Raw genomic sequence first — 15433 nt, 5'->3', positions numbered from 1 at the left:
TAAGGGGAGATTGCCCCAGTGCTGCCACAGAAGGAATATCCAGGCTCCACACTCATTCACTAGGCCTGAATGACACAGCATGCTAAGTTGCAGAATACTTAGTTATATGGTAGTATAGAAGCTGTTTCCAGGTGCTAATGTGGCAGAAGTATAAAAATACAGTGCATTTATCACTCTCTCTGAGATTCCCCAAATTATCAATACTCCCTTGGGAATATTTTTGAATGTTTATAATATATAAAAAGCAAGGGTAACTTCAGGCCACTATACGTTAGTTTCTTTTTTCTTTTCTTTTCTTTTTTTTTTTTTGAGATGGAGTCTCGCTCTTGTCACCCAGACTGGAGTGCAATGGCGTGATCCGTTACCTCACTGCAACCTCCGCTCCCGGGTTCAAGCAGCTCTCCTACCTCAGCCTCCCGAGTAGCTGGGATTACAGGTGTCCACCAACACCTTGGCTAATTTTTCAATTTTTAGTAGAGACGGGGTTTCACCATGTTGGCCAGGCTGATCTCGAACTCCTGACCTCACGTGATCCGCCTGCCTCAGCCTCCCAAAGTGCTGGGATTATAGGCATAAGCTACCGTGTCCGGCCTATATATTAGTTTTAAACTAAGTTACAGACCCTAACTATTCCATTTGTATTTGAATAGTGGAGAAATTGTCTAACTAAGACTTACTGACTCATTTTATTGCATGTTAGGACTTACCTGACTTCTTCCTCTTCTTGAGAGTCATCTTCATCTTGTTCTACCTCATACTCTTCCTCCTCACTTTGACCTTCTTCTTCATCGCCATCAACTTCATCATCCTCACCTCCCATACTGTCTTCCACATCTTCATCACTTTCCAAGGATGGTCTCTGTCTAGAGGAGAGTCTTCTAGAACGTTGCTTTGGTCGACATTCTGGACAAAACCAGTCTCCTTCAGGCACAGTCTGAAAAAATCACATAAATGATCATTAATCATCTGTTGCTCAAAATCTTAATGTCTCATTTCTAATCTGATAAGAAGAAAAAAATACCTTGAGCTTTGGTCGAACACAGTAGGTATGATGACCCCTATCACAGCCATCACAAAGAACCATGTTTTCAGCATCGCCTTTCTTCCGACATATCTTGCAACGCGCATTCAGTATAGATTTAGACCATATCACGCTACGATCCAAGGTGGATAGGTGAAGAAAAACTTGGGATAGACTAGCAGAAGAAAGGAGAGACTCTCTCCAACGGTCCAGAACTGTTTTATAAGAACGCCCACTGTCACTGGCATCTTAAATGAAAAGGGAAAGTGATTACAATTTTTTAGGCAAACCTAGTAATCTTCCTAGAAATAGTTTGTTGGTAGTTTAAATATAGGTTAGATTTTACATTTCTTTTCTTCTGATACTTAACAAAAAGACCATGCTGATATTAAAAACAAAAATCTCATGGAAAATATTTGCTGAGCCGCATCTCGTTTATGACATAAGGAATTACTTAAATTCATAAATCAAATGCTAAGGGATTTTAATAGCTAAAGAGAAAAATAATTCAGACAATGTGTTCTTAATCTAGTCTTTGTATCAAATCTTGAGCTAATTTTAAAAACTGGTTACATATGATTCCAAGTCTATACTATTCATTTGAATGAAGTATGTTACTTCCTCATCTCATATAAAAGATGGACTGTTCTCCAACTTAAATATCTTCTAAGAAAATAGTTTTAAAATTGTGGTAAGTAAAAACAATGTTAATACTACCAAAATGGATTTTTCAGCACTAATATTTATATAGAAACATTTGAAACCTTCTGTCACTTAACATCACCATTCTTTATCTTCTGGGCTAAAAAATTTAATCATCTGATTAAATGCTATCAATCAATAGTCATTTTATACTGATGTGTGATTTCCACTTCAATCTTTAATATTGTTACCACCTTAATTTTCCGAAAACATTATACTTAATTCTGCAAGGTATATAAGACTCCATACATAATCTGGTTCTATAATACCATTATTTCCTACTATTATTCTCAAATAAAACCTCTTGGGCAGTAGTATAACGGTTAAGAAAATGCAGGCTTTGGAGACAGTCTGCTCTGAGGTGAGTACTGGCTCCCCCATATGAACTTGGGCAAGTTAATCCATCTGTCTCTCAGTTTCCTCAACTGTAATACATGGAGAGTATCTGCCTCTAAGGGTTGCTGGAAACATTAAATGAGATAATACGCATAAGGCATTGAAGTGTCTGTCAGAGTAAATGCTAATATTACTATCGTTATTAGTGCACTGTATAGCTCCCCCTATGTGCAGCACTTTAGAAGATATGAAACTAGTCTATTCTATGGTCCCTATCTTCAAGGAATGTTTAGTACAGCTGGAAAAGTGAAGAAATACACAATAAGTTAAAACCATAAAGCAGAGACCTGTCAAGTACCAATGGACCTTGAGCTCCTGTTTGCCTGTCGGGCAGGGTGAGATTGACAGGACATGAAACCTAGGGCCCATCAGGGTGGTTAGTCCCTCTCTAAAAAGCTAGGACCCCAGAAAGCTACCCCTTCAAGTGTCAGAGTGGAAACAGGCGCTACATGAAAAAATGGAGAGCAAGAAAGTTGATTCACCTGGACTTCGGCATTGGTTAGAAAGGGAAAATAATCTCCCTGAGGATCAAGCAAAGCCTTGAACAGGTTTAAAACCCAAAAAAACATAGGCTAAGATTTTAAAGTAGTCTAGGATTGCTAGTGACCTCAAGTGAATGGCAGAAACAAGTACAAATCTTTGCAAATTCTCTCTGAAAAGATTTTCACAGATGAAATCTGAGGAATGAGAGTTAATCAAAACCACAAGGCACATGTGGAAACAAAACATTAAGTGAAAGCCAGCAGAATCAAACTCATAAAGACTTCAGATACTAGAATTAGAAACAGAATATAAAATAACTTTAATGTGTTTTAAGAAGTTTAAAATATGAATAACCAGGCAGTTTGAAAAAGATCCAGTTAGAACTTTTCAAAATGATTGAGATTAAAAACAGAGGCAAAAACACAGTGGATGGGTCAAATGGCTCTTCAAAGCTGACATGTTAATGAAGTTGGGAAAATACAAAGCTATTACTTAGAATGCAGCATCAGTAATATTTTTCCATCTTTATCTATGTCGTTTTGTTTTAGGTGTGTCTTTTGTAGACAGTATATAAACCAGCTAGATTTTATGTTAATACAGTCTTTTCTTCTATTTGCTTCACTCTCCCTGTCAACTATCCAAAACTGTATCTAACGTCTAATTGGAGCCAGATGTAGTAGCTCACACCTGTAATCCCAGCACTTTGAGAGGCTGAGGGGAATGGATCACATGAGGCCAGGAGTTTGAGACCAGCTTGGCCAACACGGTGAAACCCCATCTCTACTAAAAATACAAAAACTAGCCAGCCGTGGTTGCAGGTGCCTGTAGTCCCAGCTACTTTGGAGGCCGAGGCAGGGGAACTGCTTGAACCCAGGAGGCAGAGGTTGCAGATTGTGCCACTGCACTCCAGCTTGGGTGACAAAAGCAAGACTCTGTCTCAAAATATATATATATATAATAGTTGGAGAGTAGAGTCCACTTAAATGCATTTGATTTATTTCTCCCCTGTCATTGTGAGCGTTTTACTTATCTTGGTTTTTAAAATATAAGCCTTCATGAAAAGTTCTGGCCTGAGCAGGGCCTCTAAGGAATGAGGTAGCACGAATAGCTAGTTCAAAGATCATGATCTTTCTGGGTAAATCAGAGAATATTCTCATTGGTAATGGCTGGCAAGGAATAAGGTTGCAGAGGTCAATGTGAAGGAATGGGAAGAAAGAAAAATTATGAAGAACTTTTAGAATCTTGGAAATTAGTTTGAATGATTTTTTAATGCAAAGGTTGGTGAAATGCTATGGGATTTGATTAACGGGGTGGTTTAAGAAAATTAAACCAGCAGTAGCTCAAGGCCCAATTCTTATTCTAGTCCATAATGAATGTGCCTATTTTTCTATTTTTGCATAGTACTGATATAAGGATAGAAAATAGTATATACAATTGATTCCATTTTTCTGTTGTTTCCTTATCTTAAACCTTGCTTTCCCCCCAGATTACACAACCGTAAAGGGCAGAAAATGTCTTGTTCATCTTTTATATTCCATTATGCTAGCACAGATAAATTCCTCAATAAATTATTAAAAGGATCTTACTAATATAAAATACTGGCAGTCACATAATCAAATATTATAGTGGGAGACTTCATACTGTTCAATGGCCACTATACAGTAATCCATGTGACCAGGACAGGCTTCTCTAGGGGACAAAACATAAAAACTCTTGTCCTATGTCTCTCCAAGCTAGTAAAAGAAAAAAAATGCTGTGAATAAATACTTTATGTGAAACAGGTAAACATAAGTTCCATAGCCATTCATTCTTTTCACTAATAGCTAAGTATACAAAGATTCACCGGTGTCAACTTTCTATATGCCAATTTAGAAGAGTGATTAGCTGAGGTGTGAAATATAGAAAGGGAAATGCTAGGAAGATACTATTTTAAGCTTACCCCCAAGTCCATTCCCTTCCAAAAAAATCAAATCCAAGGTTTTCCTTCAAAAGCTAAATATGCAAATCAGTATTCAGCCATAGAGAAAGTAAAATCATTCTTTAAAAAGACAAAACATAAATTTCTTTAAAAAGTTAAAAATTTACCATCTCTCACACTAGATAGATCTTTCTCTCTCTTTTTCTTGTCCTTTTTTTTCTATCTCCCTTTTGATCCTTATTAATTTCTGTTTTACCTAATTTCAAACTGATATAGTTAGTTGAAGATTTTTTTTTCATAGCTTAAGGGTTTAACCATAAGTATGACTTTAAAAATAACAGAATTATCAATCTTAAAAAACATCCTCATGTATCTTACCTAAAACAAAACATGATTTTATCTTCCCCAAATGAAAAAAAGTCTACTTTTAGCAGTATGATTAATCTCTAGAATAAAAGGGACATATTAGAGAGGTAGAAAGTAAGTAGAATTTTTATTTTGTACATGCTTCCTCAAGAAACTGAAATGACTTCTGAAGCTAAATTGGGAAAATGCCTACTATGATTAATTTGCTATCATGAAATATTATCAGGTGAATGGAGAATTTCGATATATATTCCATCTCAAATATTCATAAAGTAAAACCTGCTTTTCTCTCCCCAATCAATGATATTCTTGATTACTTTATTTCAGATAGCCTATCTCCATCTCCTGCTGTCCTGTGCAAAACAGACCTTTCAAAGGCTTAAGTTATTCTAATAACTTTTTATGGAGCAGCAACAGTAGACACCCATATTATAAATGACCAACATTTGACTTCAACCAATATTTAACTTTGACACTACCAAAGTAACAAACTTTTCTTATTTCACTTATTTCTTAAGATCTTGAATTATAACTTTCTATCTTTTGGAATGAAATTAATGTTTGAAAACCACTGTATACAAACCAGCATAAGCAACAGTGTCTCTCATATAACCTACTAGACAAGCTGTAACAACTCTCAATGTTAACCTTTTTCTTTGTCTAAATATTTAATAAGTTGTGCAGATGAAAATACAGACATACTAAACAATTAATTTGATTTCCCCCCCTTCAACTTATAAAAAACTTTAATGAAAATTTCAGAAGTGGGAAAATAAGCAATATTGTGTCTTATCCTTTTACTCTTTTGGAATCACAGTGTTAGTAGTAACAGTATCTTACATTTATAAAACCTGCATGATTTGCAAATAATTTTAAATTGAAATTTTAATTTAGCTAATTGTGTATTAATATGTGGTTGTAATAAATACAGAGTGATCCCTTGTACACATAACTGGATTTACACAAAGAAAATCCTAAGAAATACTGAAGACTGGGAAATAAAAGTGACATAGCAAATACCAACTCTGCTATCTTTGGGAGCTGTGATTATACATATTTTATTTCTTACAATTGCTACTTTCAATGTGGCCAGTGGGTTATTAAGCTTATGGTACGATTATCAATTTACAACAGTGTGAATAGACTTAATGAGATACTGGCCACAACTCTTCAATTTAAAAAGTTTACAAATATATTCACATTTCAAAACTGCTCTGATTGTACTATGAAAACTTTGTTCTAATAATGAGATATCAAAAAATTATTATTTTTATTTTTTTTAAGACAGAGTTTCTCTCTTGTTGCCCAGGCTGGAGTGCAATGGTGCAGTCTCAGCTCACTGCAACCTCTGCCTCCCAGGTTCAAGCGATTCTCCTGCCTCAGCCTCCCAAGTAGCTGGGATTACAGGCATGCACCACCACACCCACCTAATTTTGTATTTTTAGTAGAGACGGGGTTTCACCATGTTGGTTAGGCTGGTCTCCAACTCCTGACCTCAGGTGATCCACCCGCCTCGGCCTCCCAAAGTGCTGGGATTACAGGCGTGAGCCACCACCCCCAGCTAAAACAATTATTGAAGGATTTTAGTCAATTCAAGTAGTTCTTTCAATAGGAGACCAAAAAGATATGGTTTAAGAAAGTTATTTCTTCCATGATCCCATTACAAGAATATAAATATCTCAACATGATGAGTTATAAATTAAACATCTCAAAAAAACAACAGGGAATTAGAGACAGTTATGATATAAACATTGATTTAGAATTCTGAAACAGATATTTTCCCAAAAACATAATGGTTAGGAGGTTCCTAGATTAGTCCCTAAAAACCCACTAATTTCATAATTTGTCAAAAAGTGATACAGACAGTATATTATTCCTCACTATAAATTATAGAGCATTTCCTCACCCGTGTTCCTTTTAACACTTGGTATTTCTGATTTAGCACTTGGTATTTCTGATATAGCATGTGGGTCAGTGACTCATATCATCAAACTATGCCCCAAATGGTAAACTTTTAAGTCACTTATTTGGGGTTCTCTTTCAAATAACAGAAAAAAAAAGTTACACATAATCTTTGATTATTCAAGGTCTGACTAGTTATAGGTTTTGGTGATCTTTTTTTTCTTTTAAAGAGACAGGGTCTTACTCTGTCACCTAGGCCACCATGCAATGGTGTGGTCATAGCTCATTGTAATCTCAAATTCCTGGGCTCATGTGATCCTCCCACCCCAGCCTCTGGGACTACAGTTGCATGCCATGATGCCTAGCTAATTTTTTTCTTTTTTAATTTTGTAGAGATGGGGTTCTTGCTATATGTTGCCCAGGCTGGTCTCAAACTCTTGGGCTCAAGCAATTCCACCTCAGCCTCCCAAAGTGTTGGGATTACAGGCATGAGCCACTGTGCCTAGCTGGTAATCTTTCTTTTGATGAAACTCTTCACAAAAGACTGTATTATTCTAAAAATAAATCTCACCTTAAAAGAACTCATTTAAAAATGAAAACATCTCAAGTTTTTAAGATTATCAATTTCATTATGTCAGCCAATAAAGTTCTATTAGTTAAAGGCCAACTCAAAATTACTTATGACACAACTAATATTTTGAAATAAAAACAGATACTTACCAAGTGGAGCTTTCAGAAAACGCCGCTCAATACCCTGCTCTATTTGAAAGAGTGCCATTGCCAGATAATGAACCACACTGCTCACTGATTGTGGTGTACTTGCATTTGTTGATACACTACTTGGAGTTTCTGTTTTTATCCCCAAAAGTCTACAATTAAAACAATTAAGAGTTTATGGTACTTAAAAACACTATTAGGTAAAACTTGAGTCCATTCATTGGTTCAAATGCTTATTTATACCTTTGTAAAAAATCATTTCCTCAATCTCAAGGAGTTGCAGTAGACTAGTAGGGAAGGGAGATTCATTTAGAAGGACTAAGGGTAAATATTTGAAGGAGAGAAAGAAGAGGGAAGGCTTATGGGAAGGGTTTTAGAGAGGTGACATTGTGATGGGCCTTAAAGCCTAAGTATTTCGGGCAGCTTATCTCTATTTCTCTTGTTTCGCCTTTTTTTTTTTTTTTTTGAGACAGTCTCGCACTGTCGCCCAGGCTGGAGTGCAGTGGTGCGATCTCAGCTCACTGCAAGCTCTGCCTCCCGGGTTCACACCATTCTCCTGCCTCAGTCTCCTGAGTAGCTGGGACTACAGGCGCCCGCCACCGTGCCCGGCTAATTTTTTGTATTTTTAGTAGAGACGGGGTTTCACTATGTTGGCTGGTCTTGAATGCCTGACCTCATGATTCACCTGTCTCAGCCTCCCAAAGTGCTGGGATTACAGGTGTCAGCCACTGCGCCCAGCCTAAAATGATCATTTTAAAGTGCAAACTCATTCACTCAAAGCCTTTGTACATGTTTTTTCTTCCCAGTGTCCTATTTTTCTCAACTTTAGGGCTCAGCTTTGCAGTCACTTCCTCTTGCACTTCCTTTACTATCTCCCATGTTCTACTAAGACAAGTAGCCCGCCCGTGTACTTCATCTGCACTGGGTATAACCTTCTATCAGTACCCCATTCTAGTAAATATAATGCTAGCCTCATGTTTCTCTACTGTTCCCTTCTAGATGACAAACTGCTTAAAGGCATATAATATCCAAAATAATCTTGAAAAAATAAAAGTATCTATAGATATATGGATATAGATTCTGATTAGTAATAATATTTAATACTTATACTTGTTTAGAGATGAGGTCTCATTGTTGCTCAGGCTGGAGTGCAGTGGCACAATCATTATTAGCTCACTGCAGCTTTGAAGTCCTGGGGTACAACGATGGAATAGATGGGACTACAAGTGCATGCCAGCCAGGCGTGGTGGCTCAGGCCTGTAATCCCAGCACTTTGGGAGGCCGAGGCAGGGCATCACAAGGTCAGGAGATCAAGATCGTCCTGGCCAACATGGCAAAACCCTGTCTCTACTAAAAATACAAAAATTAGCTGGGCGTGGTGGCACGTGCCTGTAATCCCAGCTACTCAGGAGGCTGAAGCAGGAGAATTGCTTGAACCAGGGAGTAGGAGGTTGCAGTGAGCTGAGATTGTGCTACCTTACTCCAGCCTGGCAACAGAGCAAGACTCCGTCTCAAAAAATAACAACAACAACAACAAAAACCAAGTGCATGCCACCATGCCCAGATAATTAAAAAAAAGAGAGACAGGGTCTCACTATGTTGCCCAGGCTGGTCTCCAACTCCCGGCCTCAAGTGATCCTCCTGCTTCAGCCTCCCGAGTAGCTGAGACTACAGGCCCACGCCATCTTGCCTGGCTCAAATAACATTCAAGTTTACCAGAATTTACTAATTTACTAAGTTTTCCTATAGAAAAGAAGAATAATAGTATAATTACTTTCCAAAATTAATAAAACCTTAAGTTCAAAGATTTAAAAAAAAAACTTTAAGAAATTATCATTATTCGAATGAATTGTTTTTTGGTTGCATTAGTACAAAGTGGAGTAACAGAGATCCTGAGGTTTAGAAAATGATCATTCCAGTGGTTACAAATATCAAGGTCCTCACGACAAGTTTTTAAAATAAGAAAAAGCAACATATTTACTTAAAAACAAAAACCAAAAAAAAAAAAAAACCTTAAAATGGCAAGGAAAAGTAATGGTTACTTTAGAAAAATCTTTTTGTACCTGTCTTTTACTATGACCTTTGTTTGTTCATCAATTTCCATCTCTTCTACGTCTTCATTCACAGTTTTAATTATCCCATTTTCCTTGTTTTCCTCACTTAACAGCTCATACCGTCCACTTTCTAATGCTGATCTCCAGATATGTCGATCTGTAACCTGTAACAAAATTCAAACTTACTAACCATGAAAAATGGAATATATTGTTTCTGAGAGGTATGAAGTTCAATATACATATAAAATCAATTCATGGATATTTTAGAAATGATTATGAATCAAAAAGGTATCTAAAAATAAGGTTACTAAGTGGCCAAACTGGAATTCATATTCTTCATAGATGAAAACCATAATGCCTTACTTTCTGTATAAATAAATCATAAACAGTTCTAAGATTGGTCACTTGATAGCAAAAAAGTGACGGATGATGGCAAAGGCATGAACAGAATACATTATCGGCCATGAATTACAGATTTTAAAAAGGTAACAAAGAAACCAACAAACCAACCAGACTCAGCAGAGAAGGCAGGGGCTAGTCAAGGAAGAAGAAAATATCCTTACGCATTTCAACATCTGATGAAAATATCGGAAAAAATATTTTTATGCAGGGGAATAAACTTAAGTTTTCATAAAAAATTTATCATTCTCTGGTGTTTATTCAAAACACATATGCCTTGTCTATGCCATATAATTAACAAATCTGACCAAAATTCTGGACCAAGTAGATTAGACAAACTAAAAATGGGAACAAGTACAAACCTTGATGGCTCCTAATGTTCCTTGGTAGATTCTATCTTCAATATCTAAAAGAAAATCTCTCAGCCTTAGTTCAAGTTGCTTTTCTGCACACATCTGAGATGGATCATATGCATTGGAAGATCTTCCCCGACTATATGTTGGTTTGCTATCAGGCTGAGGTTTGTCTGAAATAGTAATCAAATACTTTTATTATGATTTTCTTATTAAAAACTACAATTACTCCATGTGGCTGTTATGATCTTGAAATAACAGATATAAAAGTGCTTTGTAAATCCTCAAGTGCCACAAATGAATGAATGAATGAATGAATATCATTTATCTTATAAAGCCCTTGTACAGCTACTCAGGAGGCTGAGGCAGGATTGCTTGAGCCCAGGAGTTTGAATCTGCAGTGAACTATGATTATGCCACTGCAATCCAGCCTAGGCAACAGAGCGAGACCCTGTCTCTAAATAAATAAATAAAGCCCTTGTATCCAGAATATATAAAGAACTCTTACAGCACAATAAAAAGACAACCCAATTTAAAAATGGGCAAAGGATCTGAATAGATATTTAAGGAAGATAGACAAATGGCCAATGAGCACATGAAAAGATGCTCAACATTGGCGGGGGGTAGTGGCTCATGCCTGTAATCCCAGCACTTTGGGAGACCAAGGCAGGTGGATTACCTGAGGTCAGGAGTTTGAGACCAGCCTGGCCAACACGGTGAAACCCTATCTCTACTAAAAATACAAAAAATTAGCTGGGTGTGGTGGCGGGTGCCTGTTATCCCAGCTACTTGGGAGGCTGAGACAGGAGATGCACTTGAACCCAGGAGGCAGAGATTGCAGTGAGCCCAACAGCCTGGGCAACAAAAGCGAAATTCTGTCTCAAACAAAAAACAAAAAAAACCCCAATAATTGTGATCTATAGTTTTTAATCCTGAAAAAAACTGAAGTGGTCATGGTAACATGCCCCTAAATTTAAGCAATTCTTTTTAAAATTTTGATTTAATTTAAAACGTTTTTAGCTCTATTTTCTCTCCCACAGGAAACAAGTAAGCAATTCTTTACCTAGAGAATCTAATTTATTAATATAAAAACACATCTAAAAATGCCTTACTGCTTTTTCTTATTTGTCATCAGTGGACGAACCATCAAGCAGGAAATGCTGCTATCCGACCTGCCCTTGCAGCCAAGCTCCAAAGAAGTGACCATTAGTGGAACTTCTCCCTAGACTCTCAGCCAAAACCCTTAATGAGTAACCTTACTCACCATAATCTGTCCAAAACTGATGGCAGCCTTAGAGTCTATTCTTGGGTTTCAGAGTCTACTGACCAAGGAATAAGGAGATCAGGGAGAATATGTATTTTGTTATACCATAGATGTGTTCCTCATAATTCAAATAGAATCCAGTGGAATTTAGAGAATCTTGTTTCTATAAAGAAATACATTCCCAAACTCTAACTTGCAAACTAAAAGGACAGCCTAAATCAAAGATAAGGTGTTGTAAATGTATTTCTAATAGGTTGCAAAAACGCTTAATCCTGAATGACCAGAGATTAGGGGGAGGGAAAAAAAGTAAAAACAATTTTCATTGAAAATTTACCTGAAAAATGAAATTTCTCTTCAGAAAAACGGGCTAGCTGTGCACATATTCTGCTTTTCTCTTGTAACAAAGTTTCTTTTAAGGCACTTTCTCTATGTCCTCTAGAATTAAGAGCTTCAATAAGCTGGTCTAGCTGTTCACAAGAACTGTAAAAGCACCACCGATTTGGCTTATGCACTGGTTTTGGCAGCTGCACAGAATGGTCACATGGACCTTGGTCAATGTTGGAGGTAGATTCAGACATCAAAGGCTCTCCAGTTTTAGTGGATACCTGAGGATCTTGAGACTGTACATTATTCTGAAATGATGAAGGTCTAGGCAACAGCATGTCTTCAGTAAGACCAGAATAATCCTCTTCAATAAAGAGTCCAGGAATAGAAGGGAAAATCCAGTATCGTCTATACATGCGGTCGCGACCCAAGGGAAAGATATTGGTACAGGCTATGGCACTTTGGATTTTTTCTAAGAGCTCTTTCTCTTTTCGTTGGTGTTCCTGTTTTAATGCTTCTTCCTCATCAGCAGTAAGAGGCTCTCTTGTTACACAGTTGATCTGTTCTTGCCTTGTAAATTCTTTAAATCCATTTTGTCCTCTTTTCCCTGTAATTAAAATAAAATGTTTCATCATCATCATATTTCAAGTTTCCATTAGAAAAATATGAGATACGAAGTTACCCCAAGTTATTAGGTGTTATGAACTAAACTGTGTCCCCTCTCCACAACCCCAAGTTCATATGTTGAAGCCCTAACCTCCAATGTGACTGTATTTGGAGATAGAACCTTTAAGGAGGTAATAAGGTCATGAAGGTGGGGACCTAATCCAACATGATTGGTGTTCTTAGACACCAGAGATCTTGTTATCTGACATGCACAGAGAAAAAGCCATGTAAGGATACAGCAAGAAGGCACTGTCTGCAAGCCAAGAAAAAGCCTTTCAGACACCAACCCTGCTTGATCTTGGACTTCCAGACTCCAGAACTGTGAGAAAACAAATTTCTGAAGTTTCTGTTGTTTAACCCACCCCAGTCTGTGGTATTTCATTATGGCAGCCCAAGCAGACTAATACACTATGTTAGTAAGAAATCAATATACTTAAATCTAAAGGGGCATGCAAAATCTGTCATTTCCATACTGGAGAGTGCAGTAGAGTATGTTAGTTCTCCTCCAGTAGTCATCCCAGTCATCCCTTCCTCTAAGGGAGGAATAACAGCAAACTACTTCTGGAGAAGACTAGCTTATAAATATTTGTCTTTGTGGATCTTATGGTCTTCACAGCTATTCAATTCCACTCTTGTGGCCCAAAAGCAATCACAGGCAACATGCAGACAATGAGCATGGCTGTGGTTCAATATAACTATTTATGGACAGTGAAATCTGAATTTCATATAATTTTCACTTATCACAAAGCATCATTCTTCTTTTTTCCAGCCATTTAAATTGTAAAAATCCAGCTGGCGCGGTGGCCCATGCCCGTAATCCCCGAACTTTGGGAGGCCGAGGTGGGTGGATCACCTGACATCGGGAGTTCTTAACCAGCCTGGCCAACATGGTGAAATCCCGTCTCCACTAAAAATACAAAAATTAGCTGGGCGTGGTAGCAAGCACCTGTAATCCCAGCTACTCAGGAGGCTGAGGCATGAGAATCGCTTGAACCCAGGAGGGGGAGGTTGCAGTGGGCCAAGATCACGCCACTGTACTCCACCCTGGGGGATAGAGTGAGACTCTGTCTCCAAAAAAAAAAAAAAAAAAAGGGAAAATTCCTTTTTAGCTTATGAGTTATACAAAAACAGGGCAGGGCCAGGCACAGTGGCTTACATCTGTAATCCCAACACTTTGGGAGGCCGAGGTGGCTGGATCACTTGAGGCCAGGAGTTTGAAACCAGCCTGGCCAACATGGCAAAACCCATCATTACTAAAAATACAAAAATCAGCCAGGTGTGGTGGTGTGCACCTGTAATCCCAGCTACTCGGGAGGTTGAGGTAGGAGAATCGCTTGAACCCAGAAGGTGGAAGTTGCAGTGAGCCGAGATGGCGCCACTGCACACCCCAGCCTGGGTGACAGAGCGAGACTCCACCTCAAAAAACATTAACAAAAAAAATGGGGCCGGCCAGATTTGGCATACAAACTGTTATTTACTAACCACTGGTTGAAGGTAACAGAACCACTAGTTTTTAGCTGGGCACTTAGCAACCCAAAAGAAGGACAACATTTCCCATAGTAGGCACAACTAAATGAAAAACTTCTGTTCAAAGAGATGGGATCAGAAGCACTGTGTGTACCCTCTGGACTGTGCTTCCCTTTCCTCCTTCCCATTTCTACCTAGCTAGAATGCAGACATGGTGATAAATCATTTTGGAAAATGAATGGCAGCAAAACCCTAAGGATGGCAGTACCAACAAGATAGAAAGAGCTTGGACCCCTGATAATCTGCCTTGACTTTGACAGTATGTTGGAATTAAATTTCTCTGTTGTTTCAGTTACTGTCAAATTGCTTTGATAGTTGGGAAGTATTTTTTCATTCTATTTCTTTTGCTTGAAAGAGTTTGTGTAAGATTGGAATTATCTGCCTTTTAAAAAAATTGGCAGAATTCACCTATAAAGTTGTCTAGGACTGATGTTTTCTCTGCAGAAAGATTTTAGTACTGATTCAAGTTCTTTAATGGTTTAAGACCATCTACATTAACAAATTTCTTCACAGATCCATTTTGATAATTTGTATTTTCTAGGATTTTATTTTTGCATACATTTTCAAATTCGTCAAAAATTGTGTATATCTCATCTTTAAATTTCTACTCTATCCATAGTTATGTTGCTCCCCTTTCAGTCTTAACTTTATTATGATTGCCCTCTTTATAAAAATCAATTTCAACAAAGGTTTGTCTAGTTTGTGTCTTTCTCAGACAAACACACTTTTGGATTTGTTGTTCTTTACTATATTTTTATTTTATTTTTTTGAGAAAGGGTCTTGCTCTGTTGCCCAGGCTGGAGTGCAGTGGCGCAATCAGGGCACACTGCAGCCTTGATCTCCCAGGCTCAAGTGACCCTCCCACCTTAGCCTGCTGAGTAGTTGGGACTACAGGTGCATGCCACCACGTCCAGCTTGCTTTCTGGGTACTTTTTGTGGCGATTGGGGTTTCACCAAGGCTGATTTTGAACTCCTGGGCTTAAGCAATCCACCTATATTGGCCTCTCAGAGTGCTGGGATTACAGGCATGAGCCACTGCACCTGGCCCTACTATATTTTTATTTTCTATTAATTTCTACTCTAATGTATTATTTCCTTCAGATTTGGGGGGATTATTCTTTTCCCCCCACCATCTTCTTAAATAAATGTCTAGCTCAGTTTGTGTTTCTTCTTTTCTAATATGTATTAAAACTATACATTTTCCCCTAAGTAGATGGGCTGTATTTAACACGTGTTAATATTCAGTAATGATTAGTTTGATTCGTTTTAAATATTTTTTAGTTTCCATTATGGTTTCTCTTTTGACCCAATATTTAGAAGTATGTTTTAAAAGCTCTGATC

The 15433-nt window shown here is 37.7% G+C and overlaps 1 protein-coding gene across 2 annotated transcripts in view; it reads right to left on the bottom strand.

The window, feature by feature from the left end:
- BAZ1A (bromodomain adjacent to zinc finger domain 1A) overlaps positions 1 to 15433 on the bottom strand; it is a 120493-nt gene that overhangs the window by 11244 nt on the left and 93816 nt on the right. For both annotated transcript variants that reach the window (XM_055361308.2, XM_031001894.3), the window contains 6 exons: positions 11910 to 12506; positions 10321 to 10484; positions 9569 to 9723; positions 7509 to 7657; positions 1022 to 1269; positions 708 to 934 (listed from right to left, as the gene is read on the bottom strand). In XM_055361308.2, the coding sequence (XP_055217283.1) occupies positions 708 to 934; positions 1022 to 1269; positions 7509 to 7657; positions 9569 to 9723; positions 10321 to 10484; positions 11910 to 12506 (1540 nt within the window). The remainder of the gene's footprint in view (positions 1 to 707; positions 935 to 1021; positions 1270 to 7508; positions 7658 to 9568; positions 9724 to 10320; positions 10485 to 11909; positions 12507 to 15433) is intronic.

Source organism: Gorilla gorilla, chromosome 15 (assembly GCF_029281585.2).
Source record: "Gorilla gorilla gorilla isolate KB3781 chromosome 15, NHGRI_mGorGor1-v2.1_pri, whole genome shotgun sequence".
Classification (NCBI taxonomy): domain Eukaryota; kingdom Metazoa; phylum Chordata; class Mammalia; order Primates; family Hominidae; genus Gorilla; species Gorilla gorilla.
Note: the sequence above shows the minus strand (reverse complement) of the source record. Positions and strands in the feature narration are given on the sequence as shown.